General features: G+C 45.2%; 1 protein-coding gene across 5 annotated transcripts in view; it reads right to left on the reverse strand.

Annotated features, from left to right (window-relative positions):
- The window catches only part of INPP5F (inositol polyphosphate-5-phosphatase F), a 116,469-nt gene that overhangs the window by 21,919 nt on the left and 79,551 nt on the right, over positions 1 to 14,999 (reverse strand). For 4 of the 5 annotated variants that reach the window (XR_009544624.1, XM_060171176.1, XM_060171175.1 and 1 more), the window contains exons 10-13: positions 6,367 to 6,491; positions 4,675 to 4,752; positions 2,559 to 2,679; positions 784 to 912 (exon numbers count right to left, since the gene is read on the reverse strand). Coding sequence is in view for 3 of the 5 variants with exons in the window: in XM_060171176.1 (XP_060027159.1) it covers positions 784 to 912; positions 2,559 to 2,679; positions 4,675 to 4,752; positions 6,367 to 6,491 (453 nt within the window). In the remaining 2 variants the exon portion in view is untranslated. Of the gene's footprint in view, positions 1 to 783; positions 913 to 2,558; positions 2,680 to 4,674; positions 4,753 to 6,366; positions 6,492 to 14,999 lie in introns of those variants that run through there. The other variant, XR_009544625.1, reaches the window with a different exon arrangement.

A 14,999-nucleotide genomic window follows, 5' to 3' on the forward strand; every position in this document is an offset into this window, starting at 1 on the left:
AGATCTCTCCTGTCAGCTTTCAACTATACAGTACCGAATTTTAAACTAAAATTCACCATGCCAAATCTAAGACTCCCAGAATGTATTCATCTTGTAAGCGAAAGTTTATACCTTTTGACCTGGTAAGCACAGACCTACTCTGTTTCTAGGAGTTCAGCTTCAGAGGTAAGCACAGACCTACTCTGTTTCTAGGAGTTCAGCTTCAGAGAAGTGAGATCAGGCAGTTAATTCTTCCTTTATCTCGCATATTTCACTTAACATAGTGCTATCAAGGTTCACTTGTGTCATTGTGAATGGTAAAATGTCCTTCTTTTTATGGCTAACAGTATTCTCTCTCTCTCTCTCGATCTCTCTCCATATTCTTTAGCAATTATCTGTCATCAGACTCCAGAAAAAAGTCAACCGCACAGACTTAACCACTTGTAGTCCTCCACTTGCCTCTCTCAGAAACATGGGTTTAAACCTTGTCTTTTACGGGGCTTGGCAGTAGCCCGCTGATTAAGTGCACATAGTACTACACCCAAGGACCTGGGTTCGAGTCTTGGCTCCCCACCTGCAGGGAGAATACCTCACGAGCAGCTCTGTATCTTCTCTCTCTCTACCCTCAATTTCACTCTGTCCTATTGAATTGGAAAAAAAAAAAAAGGCGACCAGAAGCAATGGATTCATATTGCCAGCTCCGAGCCCCAGTGACTCGAGGCAAAATAAAACAAACAAATAAATAAAATAAACCATGTTCCTCGTCTCAGAGAATGACCCCCACACGCGTCTGCCTGTACCCACCTTCAGAGCAGCTGTCCCCGCGTACTGCCTGCTAATGGCGTCCCCGTTGTTGGCCCACATGATCTGGTAGAGCCGGTTGCACTTCACTGGCAGCGGCTGCTCCGGGGGCAGCACACCTAATTTTTTCAGCTGCAATGGACAGTGTAGTGGGTTAGCTAGAAATCTAGGACTTCGGAGCATGATGTACAGACGGCAAAGGAAGCACGTTCATAAGCAATGTAGGTTCTTGAAGTGAAAGAAATGTTTGCAGAGTTCTTCAAAACCCAGTACCGTTGGCGATCCAACCTTGTTGAAGGGCTATTGCTGAATAAAGGAAGGCTGGGATATGCTTTGCAGTGTCTGGGCTCACGTGACTATGCCCGTCTGTTTTCAATCCGCCTATGAAATGGAACTCAACATCCTGCATCTGCGAATCACAGTAATACCAGCAGTAGTCGGGCCATAACTGTTAGTGTGGGGCCTGGCGGTGGCACATCTAGTTAAGTGCATACACTATAGTACACAAGGATCTGGGTTCAAGCCCCTGGTCCCCACCTGCTGGGGGAAAGGTTCACATGAGGTGAAGCAGGGCTGCAGGTGTCTCTCTGTCTCTCTCCCTCTCTATCACCCTCTCCCCTCTTGATTTCTGTCTCTATCCAGTAAATAAAGATAAAAAAGTATAAAATCTAAAAAACAAAAAAGTTTAAAAAATGTAAATGACCATACAGTGCCACATCTTAAAGTATTGAGCCTTTTTTTTTTTTTTAAAGATTTTTAAATTTATTTATTGATGAGAAAGATAGGAGGAGAGAGAGAAAGAACCAGACATCACTCTGGTACATGTGCTGCCGGGGCTTGAACTCCGGACCTCACGCTTGAGAGTCCAGTGCTTTATCCACTGCGCCACCTCCCAGACCACGAGCCTTCTTTTTTTTTTTTGGTGATACTGGGGCCTTGCAAGATGTCATCACTTTGTCACCATGGCACTGCTCCACCATGCCTGGAGCTTCCCCACGGAGTTCCTGGTGCCCCACATGGCTGTATCTGGGGCTCCAGCTACACTCTATTGGGCAGACTACCTCCCAGCTCGAAACACACACACACACGCACACCACACACACAAGCACACACGCACACCACACACATGCACACACACACCCCACACACACCACACACGCGCGTGCACACACACGCGCACACACACCACACACACCCCCCCCACCATACACACCACATACATGCACACACAAACACCACACACACACGCACACACACACACACACAAACACCACACACACAAACACACACACACACACACACGCACACACACACACCACACACACTTTTTTAATGAACACTTAGAAAGATGTCACATAAATTATTTCTGCTAAAATTTGCATTCCATGTTTCTATACAACAAAGATGTCTGTGTGTTATAAATACTCTACAGATAAAAAAATTTGACTATTTGTCGAAATCCAAGGAAACAAGCTGAAAATAAATACGCAGCCTAGGAGGTGGCATAGTGAATAAAGCACTGGGCTCTTACCTAGGGAATCTAGAGTTTGATCCCCCGCATTGCAGATGCCAGGGTGGTGCTCTAATTCTCTCATGAATCAGTCTCTCTCTCTCTCTCTGCTGAGCTCTGGCTTATGGTGGTATGAGGGATTGAACTTGGAACTTCTGAACCTCAGGCATGAAAGTCTTTTGCATACCATTATGCCATCTCTCCACCCTAGCAAACAAGTCTTAAAACAACAACAACAAATGTCCGTAACCTAGAGACCACAGATTACCTGCTGCTCCATGACCACTCGAGCAATGGCTGCTTGGACCACGTTGGTTCGATCGAGGCAGTCCATGCAGTTCACTCGGAAAACACCCTCTTGTTTACATATCAGCCCAGCTTGGTCCACCCTGTTCAGAGGTAGCAAGACACATCTGAAAATACGAAACACTTTAGGAAGTCCTTTAAACAAGACATAAATCGTGGGGGCTGGGCGGTGACATATCTGGTCGACTGTACATGTTGCAAAGCACATGGACCCTGGTTCAAGCCCCTGGTCCCCACCTGCATGAGGGAGGCTTTCTGAGTGGTAAGGCAATGCAGCAGGCATCTCTCTCTTCCCTCCCCTCTCAATTTCACTGTGTCTCTATCTAAAACAAATAAATAAAAATAAAGAATAAGGGCCAGGCAATGGCTACCCCATTAAGTGCACGCATTGCAATGTGTAAGGACAAGGACCCAGGTTGAAGCCCCCAGTCCCCACCTGCAGGGAGGAAGCTTCACAAGGAGTGATCTGCAGGTGTCTGTCTCTCGCCCCCTCTGGTTCCCCCCTCCCCCCAATATCCTTCTATCCTATCAAATAAAATAGAAAGAAAATTTTTTTTCTAAAAAACCGTAATTCTTTTTTTTTAATTTTTATTTATTTATTCCCTTTTGTTGCTCTTGTTTTTTTATTGTTGCAGTTATTATTGTTGTTGTTATTGTTGGATAGGACAGAGAGAAATGGAGAGAAGAGGGGAAGACACAGAGGGGGAGAGAAAGACAGACACCTGCAGACCTGCTTCACTGCCTGTGAAGTGACTCCCCTGCAGGTGGGGAGCCTGGGGCTCGAACCAGGATCCTTACTCTGGTCCTTGCGCTTTGCGCCACCTGTGCTTAACCCACTGCGCTACCGCCTGACTCCCAACATAATTCTTTAGAACAGAATAACATCAAGCTGCTCAGCACACTGTGGTGGGGCAGGCTTCACTGAGTCCTTTGTGAGCGTTACTGATCACTGACACAAAATCTGGGCAAGGAAAGGTATCGTTATCCTATACTGAAGGGAAAAGACTGAAGCACAGAAACAGGCACTTGCCCCAAGTTGTACAAATATGAGGCAGTGCTGACTAAACCCAAGTTCTTCCTTTTCACACATTTCACTTAGCCTGCCCTCCTTTCTGACTCCAAAAAGAAATGCGTCTGTACTAGCTGGTCAGGCTATTTCACTTTGCCACCTGTGGGGGAGGCAGGCAGCCTGCCTTGCTTATTTATTATTATTATTATTATTATTTTTTAAGTATTTATTTATTTATTCATGAGAAAGATAGGAGGAGAGAAAGAACCAGACTTCATTCTGGTACATGTGCTGCCGGTGATCGAACTCAGGACCTCATGGTTGAGAATCCAATGCTTTATCTACTGCGCCACCTCCCAGACCACTGCCTTACTTATTTTTTTAAATTAATTTATTTATTCTCTTTTGTTGTCCTTGTTGTTGGATTGTTGTAGTTATTATTGTTGTTGTTGATGTCGTCATTGTTGGGATAGGACAGAGAGAAATGGAGAGAGGAGGGGAAGACAGAGAGGAGGAGAGAAAGATAGATACCTGCAGACCAGCTTCACCGCCTGTGAAGCGACTCCCCTGCAGCAGGTGGGGAGCTGGAACAGGGATTCTTATGCTGGTCCTCGCGCTTGGAGTCACGTGCGCTTAACCCACTGCGCTACCGCCCAACTCCCTGCCTTGCTTATTTTAAGTTCTTCTGGCCACTGTGGCCTTAGAGTCTGACTGAATATCCTCTCCTGTGCTTTACACCAGTTTTTTTCTTCCTACATCTGCTTCCTATGGTCAGGAAATCATCTTCTTTCCCGCGTGATTTTGAAATGCCTGAAAGCAGAAGCCAAGTCTTCCTCCCCCCGTTAGTGTTGGTGGGAAAGAAATGTAGGCCGTGCTCTGAGCCATGAAGGGACGAAACAAGTCGCTGAGCACTTCAGTCCATTTCCTGCTCAAGGCAACACTCCATTAGGCGAGGAGGAAATATGGAAAGCAAAACAGGAAGAAAAATGCTTTGGATGATTTCTGAAAGCAGACAGAAAACAGTACACATACCAAGAGTGTGTCAAACTGCTTCTTGTGAAATGCTTACCAACACCACTTCATGTCAAGAATGATGTCGTGAATTGCATCTGTTAGTGTTTGCACATTCTCAAACTTCATTCCTCGGCTAAGATGAATGCCAAAAGAAAGAGAAAAAAATTAATTTGTGTTTTGGTTGTTTTTTTTTTTTTTTTTTTTCCAATACTAGCTTTAAAAAAGCATGGCATTTAAAATAGCTTGGAAAATTTGAAGAAAACTTTAAGTGCACAGGGTTAATACTACTAGGAAATTATGCAAATGTTTATAACTAATCAGTATTCTCAAAGAGAATATACTTTTAAATACATTGAACTACATCACAGGTATCAGAAGCTTCTTTCTTTTTATTTATTTATTCCCTTTTATTGCCCTTGTTGTTTTATTGTTGTAGTTATTATTGATGTCGTTGTTGTTGGATAGGACAGAGAGAAATGGAGAGAGGAGGGGAAGACAGAGAGAGGGAGAGAAAGATAGACACCTGCAGAGCTGCTTCACCGCCTGTGAAGCGACTCCCCTGCAGGTGGGGAGCCAGGGGCTCGAACCGGGATCCTTATGCCGGTCCTTGCGTTTTGCGCCACCTGCTGCGCTACCGCCCGACTCCCTCTTTACCAGTTTTTCAATATCAACATACATTAAACCAAGTCGTGACAAAGCCAGGATGACACCACAGCAGTGTTCCACCATTCACTGAACTCCTGGGCAGGGCATTTCTGTGTGGTAGTGGGGAATCAAACCCAGGGCTTCAGGCGTGGTGAAGCACACACTTGACCCAAAAACCCATCTCCCAGCCTGCGGAAGTTCTAATTTATCTGAATGATGAAGGAATGAAACTCCAAGTCCCATTTTGGAAAAGAATGACTAAATAGAACAGGAAAACTTTAAAAAGTTTTAACACAGGCCAGACTGGGTGGCACACCCGGTTGAGTGCACATGTTGCAATGTGCAAGGACCCGGGTTCAAGCCCCCTGTGCTCCCCTGCAGGGGGAAAGCTTCACGAGTGGTGAAGCAGGTCTGCAGGTGTCTCTCTTGTCTCTCTTCTTCTCTGTCTCCCCCTCCCCTGTCGATATCTGACTGTCTCTAACAAGTAAATAAATATAATTAAAAAAAAAAGTTTTAACACTGGGGGCCAGGTGGTGGCGCGCCTGGTTGGGCGCACATGTTACAATGCACAAGGACCCAGGTTTGAGCCCCTGGTCCCCCACCTGCAGGGGGAAAGCTCTGTGAGTGGTGAAGCAGTGCTGCAGGTGTCTCTCTTTCTTTCTCCCTTTCTATCTCCCCCTACCCTCTGGATTTCTGGCTGTCTCCATCCAATAAATAAATAAAATGAATCAAAAAATTTCAAAACACATACAACTCCTATGAAAATAAAAACTGGCAGCATGAGAGGTAGTGTAGTAGATAAAGCACTGGACTCTCAAGCATGAAGTCTTGAGTTCAATTCCTGACTCTGTATGTACCGGAGTGAGGCTCTAGCTAGCTCTTTCCTTCTCTCTCACTATCCCTAATAAAGAAATCTTTTCTTTCTTTCTTTTTTTTTTTTTAAAGGAAAACTGAAATTAGGTAAACAAGTAACACTCATTTCCTGACTAGGAGGAAGGGAAGAAAACATTTTTTTCCTATTAGAGAGAAGAGAAACGAAAGTTCCTGTGCAACGTCTACCACAAGTGGGGGCTGAGGGGTCGCATCTCGCCAGCGATCTTACCAGTGCTCGTGGAAGTCAAAGGAGACGTAGGTGAGCAGTGCATTGTTGAAGAGTAGCACTTGTTTGAGGTAAGCATCTCCAATGACTTTCTCTCTCCCAGCTTGGTCTACCAAGTTAATAATCACCTGTGCGGGTAAAGGAAGGCAAAGTTCAGCTTACTCAGCTAGAAGAATTCTGTGATTTTAAACTTATTTACCAGGGAATCACCACTTTACAAAAATACTTTAGTCATGTTAAGAAATTAATTCATTCAAGCCTCAATTTCCCCCCTAAAAATAGATTATGTATTACATCTAGGTTTATAAGAACTGTTTACACCAGTGACACGACTAGCATTTTTATATACTATATTTTTGTAATCGTCAAAATACATAATAAAAACAGATACTTATTACAGCCAGGATTTGAAATACAGCAATCATTGCAACCATATGATTTTGTGAAACATTTGGGGAAGTTTCACGAGGGGTGAAACAGTGCTGCAAGTTTCTCTCTCATCCCTCCCTTCACAATATTCTGTCCCATCAAATTAAAAATGACAAGGAATTTAAAAAATAAATCTATAAAAGGATAGAATTATATTTTAAAAGAACTTAACTTGTGTGTTTATGAGAGAGAAAGTACAGAGAACTACTCTGGCATTTACTATGCTTTCTTCTTCTTCTTCTTCTTCTTCTTCTTCTTCTTCTTCTTCTTCTTCTTCTTCTTCTTCTCTTTCTTCTTCTTCTTCTTCTCCTTCTCCTCCTTTTTTTTTTTAACCAGAGCACTGCTCAACTCTGGTTTATGGTGAGGAGGGTTGAACCTGGGACTTCAGAGCCTCAGGCATGAGAGTCTCTTAGCACAATCATTGTTATTTATCCTCACCCTTCTTTTTCTTTTTTATTGTCTCTATTTATTTATTGAATAGATACATCTAGAAATTGAGGAGGAAGGGGTGATAGAGAGGGAGAGAGACAGAGAGACACCTGCAGCCCTGCTTCACCACTCACAAAGCTTTCCCCCTGTAGGTGGGGACGGGGGCTCGAACCCAGAATCCAGATAGGACAGAGAGAAATGGAGAGAGGAGGGGAAGACAGAGTTGGGGAGAGAAAGACAGACACCTGCTTAACTGCTTGTGAAGCAACTCCCCTGCAGGTGGGAAGCTGGAGGCTGGAACCGGGATCCTTACGCCGGTCCTTGCGCTTCGCACCACGTGCGCTTAACCCGCTGTGCTACCGCCCGACTCCCTAGATGTATTTTTTTATCATGATGAGACCCAGAGATAAAGGGCAGAACACTGCTCAGCTTTGGCTTATGGTGGTACTGGGGATCGAACCTGTGACCTCAGAGCTCAGCTATGAGTCTTTCAGATAACCACTATGCTATCTCCCAGCCTGTTCTGTTTGTTTCTGTGTGGTACTTCACACATATAGACTAGAAACAGAACTTCTCATACATGCAAAGCACATGTTTCATCTGCTGTCACCTCCCGAGTCCTAGAGAAAAAGTGTTTTAAAACATAAAACAGTGTGTGCCGGGTGGTGGCACACCTGGTTGAGCGCATATGTTATAGTGTGCAAACCCTGCTCCCCACCTGCAATGGGAAAGCTTTGGGAGTGGTGAAACAGTGCTGCAGGCGTCTCTCTGTCTCTCTCCCTTTCTATTACCCCTTTCCTCTCGATTTTTGGCTGTCTCTATCCAATAGATAAATAAAGATAGTAAAAAATTACACACACACACACACACACACACACACACACACACACACACACTAGCATGGTGAGAGACTCTATAGTGGTTAGACTGTTGGATTTAAAAGCATGAGGCTTGGGGTCGGGAGGCAGTGCAGTGGGTTAAGCACACATGGTGCAAAGCACAAGGACTAGAGTAAGGATCCTGGTTCGAACCCCCAGCTCCTCGCTTGCAGGGAGGTTGCTTCACTAGCTGTGAAGCAGGTGTCTTTCTCTCCCCCTCTCTGTCTTCATCCTCCTCTCTCAATTTCTCTCTGTCCTATCCAATCACAACAACAACAACAACAACAACATGGGAAAAAACAGCTTCCAGGAGCAGTGGATTTTGTAGTGCAGGCCCAGGAAGTAGTACAGTGAATAAATGGAGACTGGAGTATAGGTCCCAAGTGCAGTCCCTGGCATTGCATGTGCTAGAGTGATGCTCTGGTGCTCTGGATTTCTCCTCCTCCTCCTCCTCCTCTTCCTTCTCACCCAACCCCTCCCCCTCCATAATAAATAAATAGGGCTTGGGAGATAGCATAATTGTTATGCAAGAGAATCTCATACCTGAGACATCCAGGTCCCAAGTTCAATCCCCAACATCACCATAAGCCAGAGTTGAGCTGTGCTCTGATCTCTCCCTCTGTATCTTTTTCTCCCATTAAAATAAATAAGTCAATAATCTGAGTACATTTTGTACTAAATGACAGTATAAGCAAAAGTATGATCGATTACTTGGGGCAATAAACTTCAGCACAGCGCGCTACTTGATTTATATCACAACACTGCCATAGCAAGACACTGGCCTTTTACTGTTATGTTTTAGTATATGAAGAGTGCTATAAATTGACTAAGTAAATGGTGGGTAAAAAGATACAGAGGAAACTCATAATTGTAGATATGCAAATAGCCAAAAAAAACCCATGAAATTAGTTTTTTTTGGTAATCATGTAAATGTGTATTATTATTATTATTTTTTAATATTTTATTTATTCCCTTTTGTTGCTCTTGTTTTATTGATGTTGTTGTTGGATAGGACAGAGAGAAATGGAGAGAGATGAGGAAGACAGAGAGGGGGAGAGAAAGAGAGGCACCTGCAGACCTGCTTCACCTCTTGTGAAGCGACTCCCCTGCAGGTGGGGAGCCGGGGCTCGAAATGGGATATTTTTATTTATTTATTTTTTTTAGAGACGGGGGGGGGGAGGGGAGGCAGTAGTGCAGCAAATTAAGCACCATGGCGCTAAGTGCAAGGACCTGTGTAAGGAGGCACCGGCTCCATCTGCAGGGGAGTCGCCTCACAGGCAGTGAAGCAGGTCTGCAGGTGTCTGTCTTTCTCTCCTCCTCTCTCCATTTCTCTCTGTCCTATCCAACAATAACAAGGGCAACAAAAATGGGAACAATGACATTCAGGAGCAGTGGATTCGTAGTGCAGACACCGAACCCCAGTGATAACCCTGGAGACAGACAGACAGACAGACAGACAGACAGAGAGAGAGAGAGAGAGATGCTGAGAGAAAGAGTGAAAGAGACCACAGAACCAAAGTTTCTTTCTATGCAGTGGAGGCCAGGTTCAAGTGGTAAAACAGCACACTATACAAAGGGACTATTTTTGCCAGCCCTACATGTGTGTTTAGAAACCTCCCTTTTATCTATTCACAGACAAAAGCGCGATGCTAAGCAGTGACAGCTCTGAGGAACAGATGCGGAAATGGGCACTGACTTCTTTGCTGAAAGTGTAAACTGGTGTGACCCCTTGGGGAGCAGCTGAGTGCTAAGTATTAACTTGAAAGTTGCCCAAGCTTGATCCAGCCATTTCAGTTCTTTTAATTTTTTAAAATATTTATTTATTTTCCCTTTTGTTGCCCCCCCTTTTTTTTTGTAGTTATTGATGTCGTCCTTGTTAGATAGGACAGAGAGAAATGGAGAGAGGAGGGGAAGACAGAGAGGGGGAGACAGACACCTGCAGACCTGCTTCACTGCCTGTGAAGCGACTCCCCTGCAGGTGGGGAGCTCGAACCAGGATCCTTAAGCTGGTCCTTGCGCTTCGCGCCATGTGCGCTTAACCTGCTGCGCTACTGCCCGACTCCCCAGCCATTTCAGTTCTAAGATCTGTTCTGTTAAGCAATAAAGTATCCAATAAGAACTGCTTTCTGGAGAGTTTTAATAATTACCACAACAAAAGCTGTGACTGTATTAGAGCGACAGAAGGGAGAGTCCTCCTCTGCCATGGCGCCCTGAGCCCCTGTCCCTGCGCTGGCTCTTTGTCATTTTGATAAGGATCTCTCTCTCTCTCTCTCTCTCTCTCTCTGTATTTTTCCAACTTAACATCTGAATTACAATATAGTCCACTTGTTTGCTGTTTCAAGGCTGTGATATATTTTCCTGGTGGCTTGACATTAAAAACAATAAGGTTTAATTTTTTCTATGAAAACCAACTATCTCAGGGGCCAAGTGGTAGTGCACTAGGTTAAGCTCACATAATGCGAAGTACAAGGACCTGCACAAGGATCCCAGTTTGAGCCCCCTGCTCCCCCCCTGCAGGGGAGTCACTTTACAAGCGGTGAAGCAGGTCTACAGGTGTCTATCTTTCTCTCCCCCCTCTCTGTCTTCCTGTCCTCTCTCAATTTCTCTCTGTCCTATCCAACAACAGCAGCAGCAACAACAATTGAAAAAAGATGGCCTCCAGGAACAGTGGGTTTGTGATACAGCCACCAAGCCCAGTGACAACCTTGGAGGCAGAAAAAAACAACAAAAAACTATCTCATTATTTTGTTTTCCCTTTTGTTGCCCTTGTTTTATTGTTGTAGTTATTATTGTTGTTATTGATGTCGTTGTTGGCTAGGACAGAGAGAAATGGAGAGAAGAGGGGAAGACAGAGAGGGGGAGAGAAAGATAGACACCTGCAGACCTGCTTCACCACCTGTGAAGCGACTTCTCTACAGGTGGGGAGCCGGGGGCTCGAACCCGGATCTTTAAGCTGGTCCTTGCGCTTTGCGCCACATGCACTTAACCTGCTGCACTACCTCCCTATTATAATTTTTAAAAACAACTATATCCTAAAGATCCACCAGTGAAGACATGATTAAATAACAGCTGTGAGCCACTAAATGAAAAAGGCGCACAGTGCAGCCTTCTCTTGATGTAGATTTTGCACGTGTGCCTGTTGGTATGCGTGTACATCAAGATGCTTTTGCTGCAAATGACAAATCCACTCAGATCTCCATGCAGAATGCCTGGCGGCTGCTGCTTAAACCCAAAGTCTCTCCAAAAGCACAGGGGATGACAGTTCCTTCCACCTTTTTGTTGCGCCATCCTCAGCATGTTGCTCAGTTCTCAGCTCCATTCATTCTCCGTCTTGACAGAACTGCAGTAGGAGCACGTCCCATCCAGACAGAACCAGCGTAGAGAGACTGCCAGCGTCTGCATCTCTTTATCAGGCCAGCAGAAGCTCTACCAGATGCTTCCCAGCAGAACCCTCCACCCCTCCGCCTCACTGGCCAAATTGCCAATGAACACACACAGACCCACGTCTAGACCAATCACTGGCAGGAGCCAGCCTGGTGACACCACGACTGAGTCAGGCCACCGTGGGCCACCACTCAGCAGTTCTGCAGGGGGTGAGAGTGGCTGAGGGGACCCTGAGGGGACCCTGCCGGGAGTTGTCAGCTAAGACAGCAGAGCTGATGTGCACATGCAGGGAAGACAGATGAGGGCATGGGGCTGCTGCTTCCCTGACACACCGCAGTATTGTGTGAATTTCCCGATTATGTGTGCTGCACTGAGACTACGGTTTCTCTGTGAGGCTAACTACACGTGTTGTTGATATGTGAATTTATTCATGGCTCCAAAGTAATTAAAATGTGGATAATGTGTTGAGGTCTTTCCTGAACACAAAAAGACTTACTTCCCTGGAGGTGACATTTTTTTTTTTTTGCCTCCAGAGTTATCTCTGGGAGGCTCAGTGCCAGCATTAGGAATTCACCGCTCCTGGTGGCTTTTTTTTTCCTCTTCTTCCTATTTTATTTGATAAGGCAGAGAGAAACTGAGAGGGGCTAGGGAGAGAGAGAAAGACAGGTACCTGCAGACCTACTTTACTTCTTGTGAAGAATCCCCCCCGCAGGTGGGGAGTGCGGACTCTGACCCGGGTCCTTGTACACATGCTTGACCAGGTGCGACACTGCCTGGGGCCTGGAGGTGATTCTAATCGTGTTCTTCACGAGTACCCTCAGCCCACACATTGAAGCCCCATGTAAACATGCCAACCATAGCGTGACAGCTTATACACGGGGCTGAGGATTACATATGTGTAAAAGGCACATTTTGCTTTATGGGATTTTTTTTTTTAAATCCCTTTTCTGGGGAAATGTTGATTTATAAGACTGTTGTTATCATCAGTTCATCAGTTTCGTGTGTCACTATGACAGATGTCAGCACACAACACCCAACATGTCCTCCACTAAAGGAGAAGGCTCCTTACTGGGTCCCCATCCCTCTTTCTAAGGACCTCCTGCCTCCCCCCGCACCCACTTTAAGTCCTTGGATCCGCTGCAACAGATCACAGGTTTTTTTTTTTTTATTTCCTTTCATTGCCCTTGTTGTTTTGTTGTTTTTTCATTGTTGTAGTTATTATTGTTGTTGTTGTTAATGTTGTCATTGTTGGATAGGACAAAGAGAAACGGAGAGAGGAGGGGAAGACAGAGAGGGGGAGAGAAAGACAGACACCCGCAGACCTGCTTCACCGCCTGTGAAGCGACTCCCCTGCAGGTGGGGAGCCGGGACTCGAACCGGGATCCTTCTTATGCTGGTCCTTGTGCTCCGCACCACATGCGCTTACCCACTGCACTACCGCCCGGCTCCCAGCACATGACAATTTTAAATGAAAGCTTCACTCTGTGTCTGCTCTTTGTTTCTCCAGTCCCACCTGTGAGTGAGTTCATCTGGCATTTGTCTTTCTCCTCTGGCTTATTCACTTGACACGACGCCCTCAAGTTCTATTCACTTTGTAGAGAAGAAGACTTCTTCATTTCACAGAGCAGAGAGGATATACACCAAACTTTCTTAACCACTTATCTGCTGCTGAGCATTTGGGTTGTTTCCAATTTTCGGCTATTACAAATAGCACTGCAAGCTGTCGGGCGGTGGCGCAGCAGGTTAAGTACATGTGGCGCAAAGCCCAAGGACCGGCATAAGGATCCTGGTTTGAGCCCGACTCCCCACCTGCAGGGGAGTCGCTTTACAAGTGGTGAAGCAGGTCTGCAGGTGTCTGTCTTTCTCTCCCCCTCCTTTCTCCATGTCTCTCTGTCCTATCCAACAACGACGACATCAACCACCACAACAATAAAAAACAAGGGAAAATAAATAAATAGAAAAACAAATAGCACTGCCACTAACATAGGCGGGCAGAGATCTCTCCAGATGTGTGTTTTTGTGTTCTATGGATAGAAAGCTAGAAGAGGATCTGCTGGATCATGTGGGATATCCATTTTTTAAATTTTTTTTAGTTGCTCGGTGCCAACACTAGGAATCCACTGCTCCCTAGAGATCATTCCCCGCCCCACCCCTCGCTTTCTTTCTATCATACTTGATAGGGCAGAGAGAAATTGAGAGGGGATGGAGCTAGAGATAGAGACAGACAGACACCTGCAGACCTAGTTTGCCACTCATGAAGCAACTTCCCATAGGTGGGGAGCAGAGGCTCAAACCTGGGTCCTTGTGTGCTTAACCAGGTGAGCCACCAGCAGGACCCCATTTTTAAATTTTTTATTCCATTCTTAGTATTTCCAAAGGGGATGTACCAATTTATATTCCCAAAAGTAGTGTAGAAGGCTCCTTTTCACCCACATTCTCACCAGTACTTGCTGTTTCTGCTATTTTTTTTAATATTTATTTTATTTATTTTTTCCCTTTTGTTGCCCTTGTTGTTTTATTGTTGTAGTTATTATTGTTGTTGTCGTTGTTGGATAGGACAGAGAAAAATGGAGAGAGGGAGGGGAAGACAGAGAGGAGGAGAGAAAGACAGACACCTGCAGACCTGCTTCACCGCCTGTGAAGCGACTCCCCTGCAGGTGGGGAGCCAGGGGCTCGAACCGGGATCCTTATGCCGGTCCTTGTGCTTTGCGCCACCTGCACTTAACCCGCTGCGCTACAGCCCGACTCCCTGTTTCTGCTCTTTTTAATATGACATTCTCACAGGTGTATGGTGGTATCTCATTGTTGTCTTGATCTGCATTTCTTGGATACTCAGTGACTTTGAGCTTTTTTTTTTTTTTCATATGACTGCTGGACATCTAAATGTTGGCTATCTTTGTGAGATTTTTTTTTTCTTTTTTAAAATGTTTTATTTATTTATTATTGCATTGAGACAGAGAGAAATTGAGAGGGCAAGATAGAGAGGGAGAGAGACAGAGAGACACCTGCAAGCCCTGCTTCACCACTCGTGAAGCTTTCCCCCCTGCAGGTGGGGACCAGGGTCCTGAACCTGGATCCTTGCACACTGTAATGTGTGCGCTTAACCAAGTGTGCCACCACCTGGCTCCACTATGAGATTTTTAAATCTTTCTAAGTTAGTGCCTAACAGATCTAGCTTTAACTCATCATTTTCAAGCATTTGCATTTAACACACTTTAGATGCTGAAAAACAGGTGGGTTGCTTTTATGCTACCCAAGAATGTTCTGTACATGAATCCTTGACTGAACACACTTGTCCCAGGGAGAACTGGGACCTTTTTGTATCACCCTTCCAGTACTTCCACATCCTTGGCAAAACTTGGCATCCCGCCTTTTATTCTAGTCATTCTGGTGTGTGAGTGGTGCTTTTAATGTGCAATTTCATGATGGTTAACGAAGTACAGAACCTTTTCATGCTTACTGGTCCTTTGTATAGCTTTTTTTTTTGCCTCCAGGGTTATTGCTGGGGCTCGGTGC

The sequence above is a fragment of the Erinaceus europaeus genome, chromosome 14, assembly GCF_950295315.1.
Source record: "Erinaceus europaeus chromosome 14, mEriEur2.1, whole genome shotgun sequence".
NCBI classification, from domain to species: Eukaryota; Metazoa; Chordata; class Mammalia; order Eulipotyphla; family Erinaceidae; genus Erinaceus; species Erinaceus europaeus.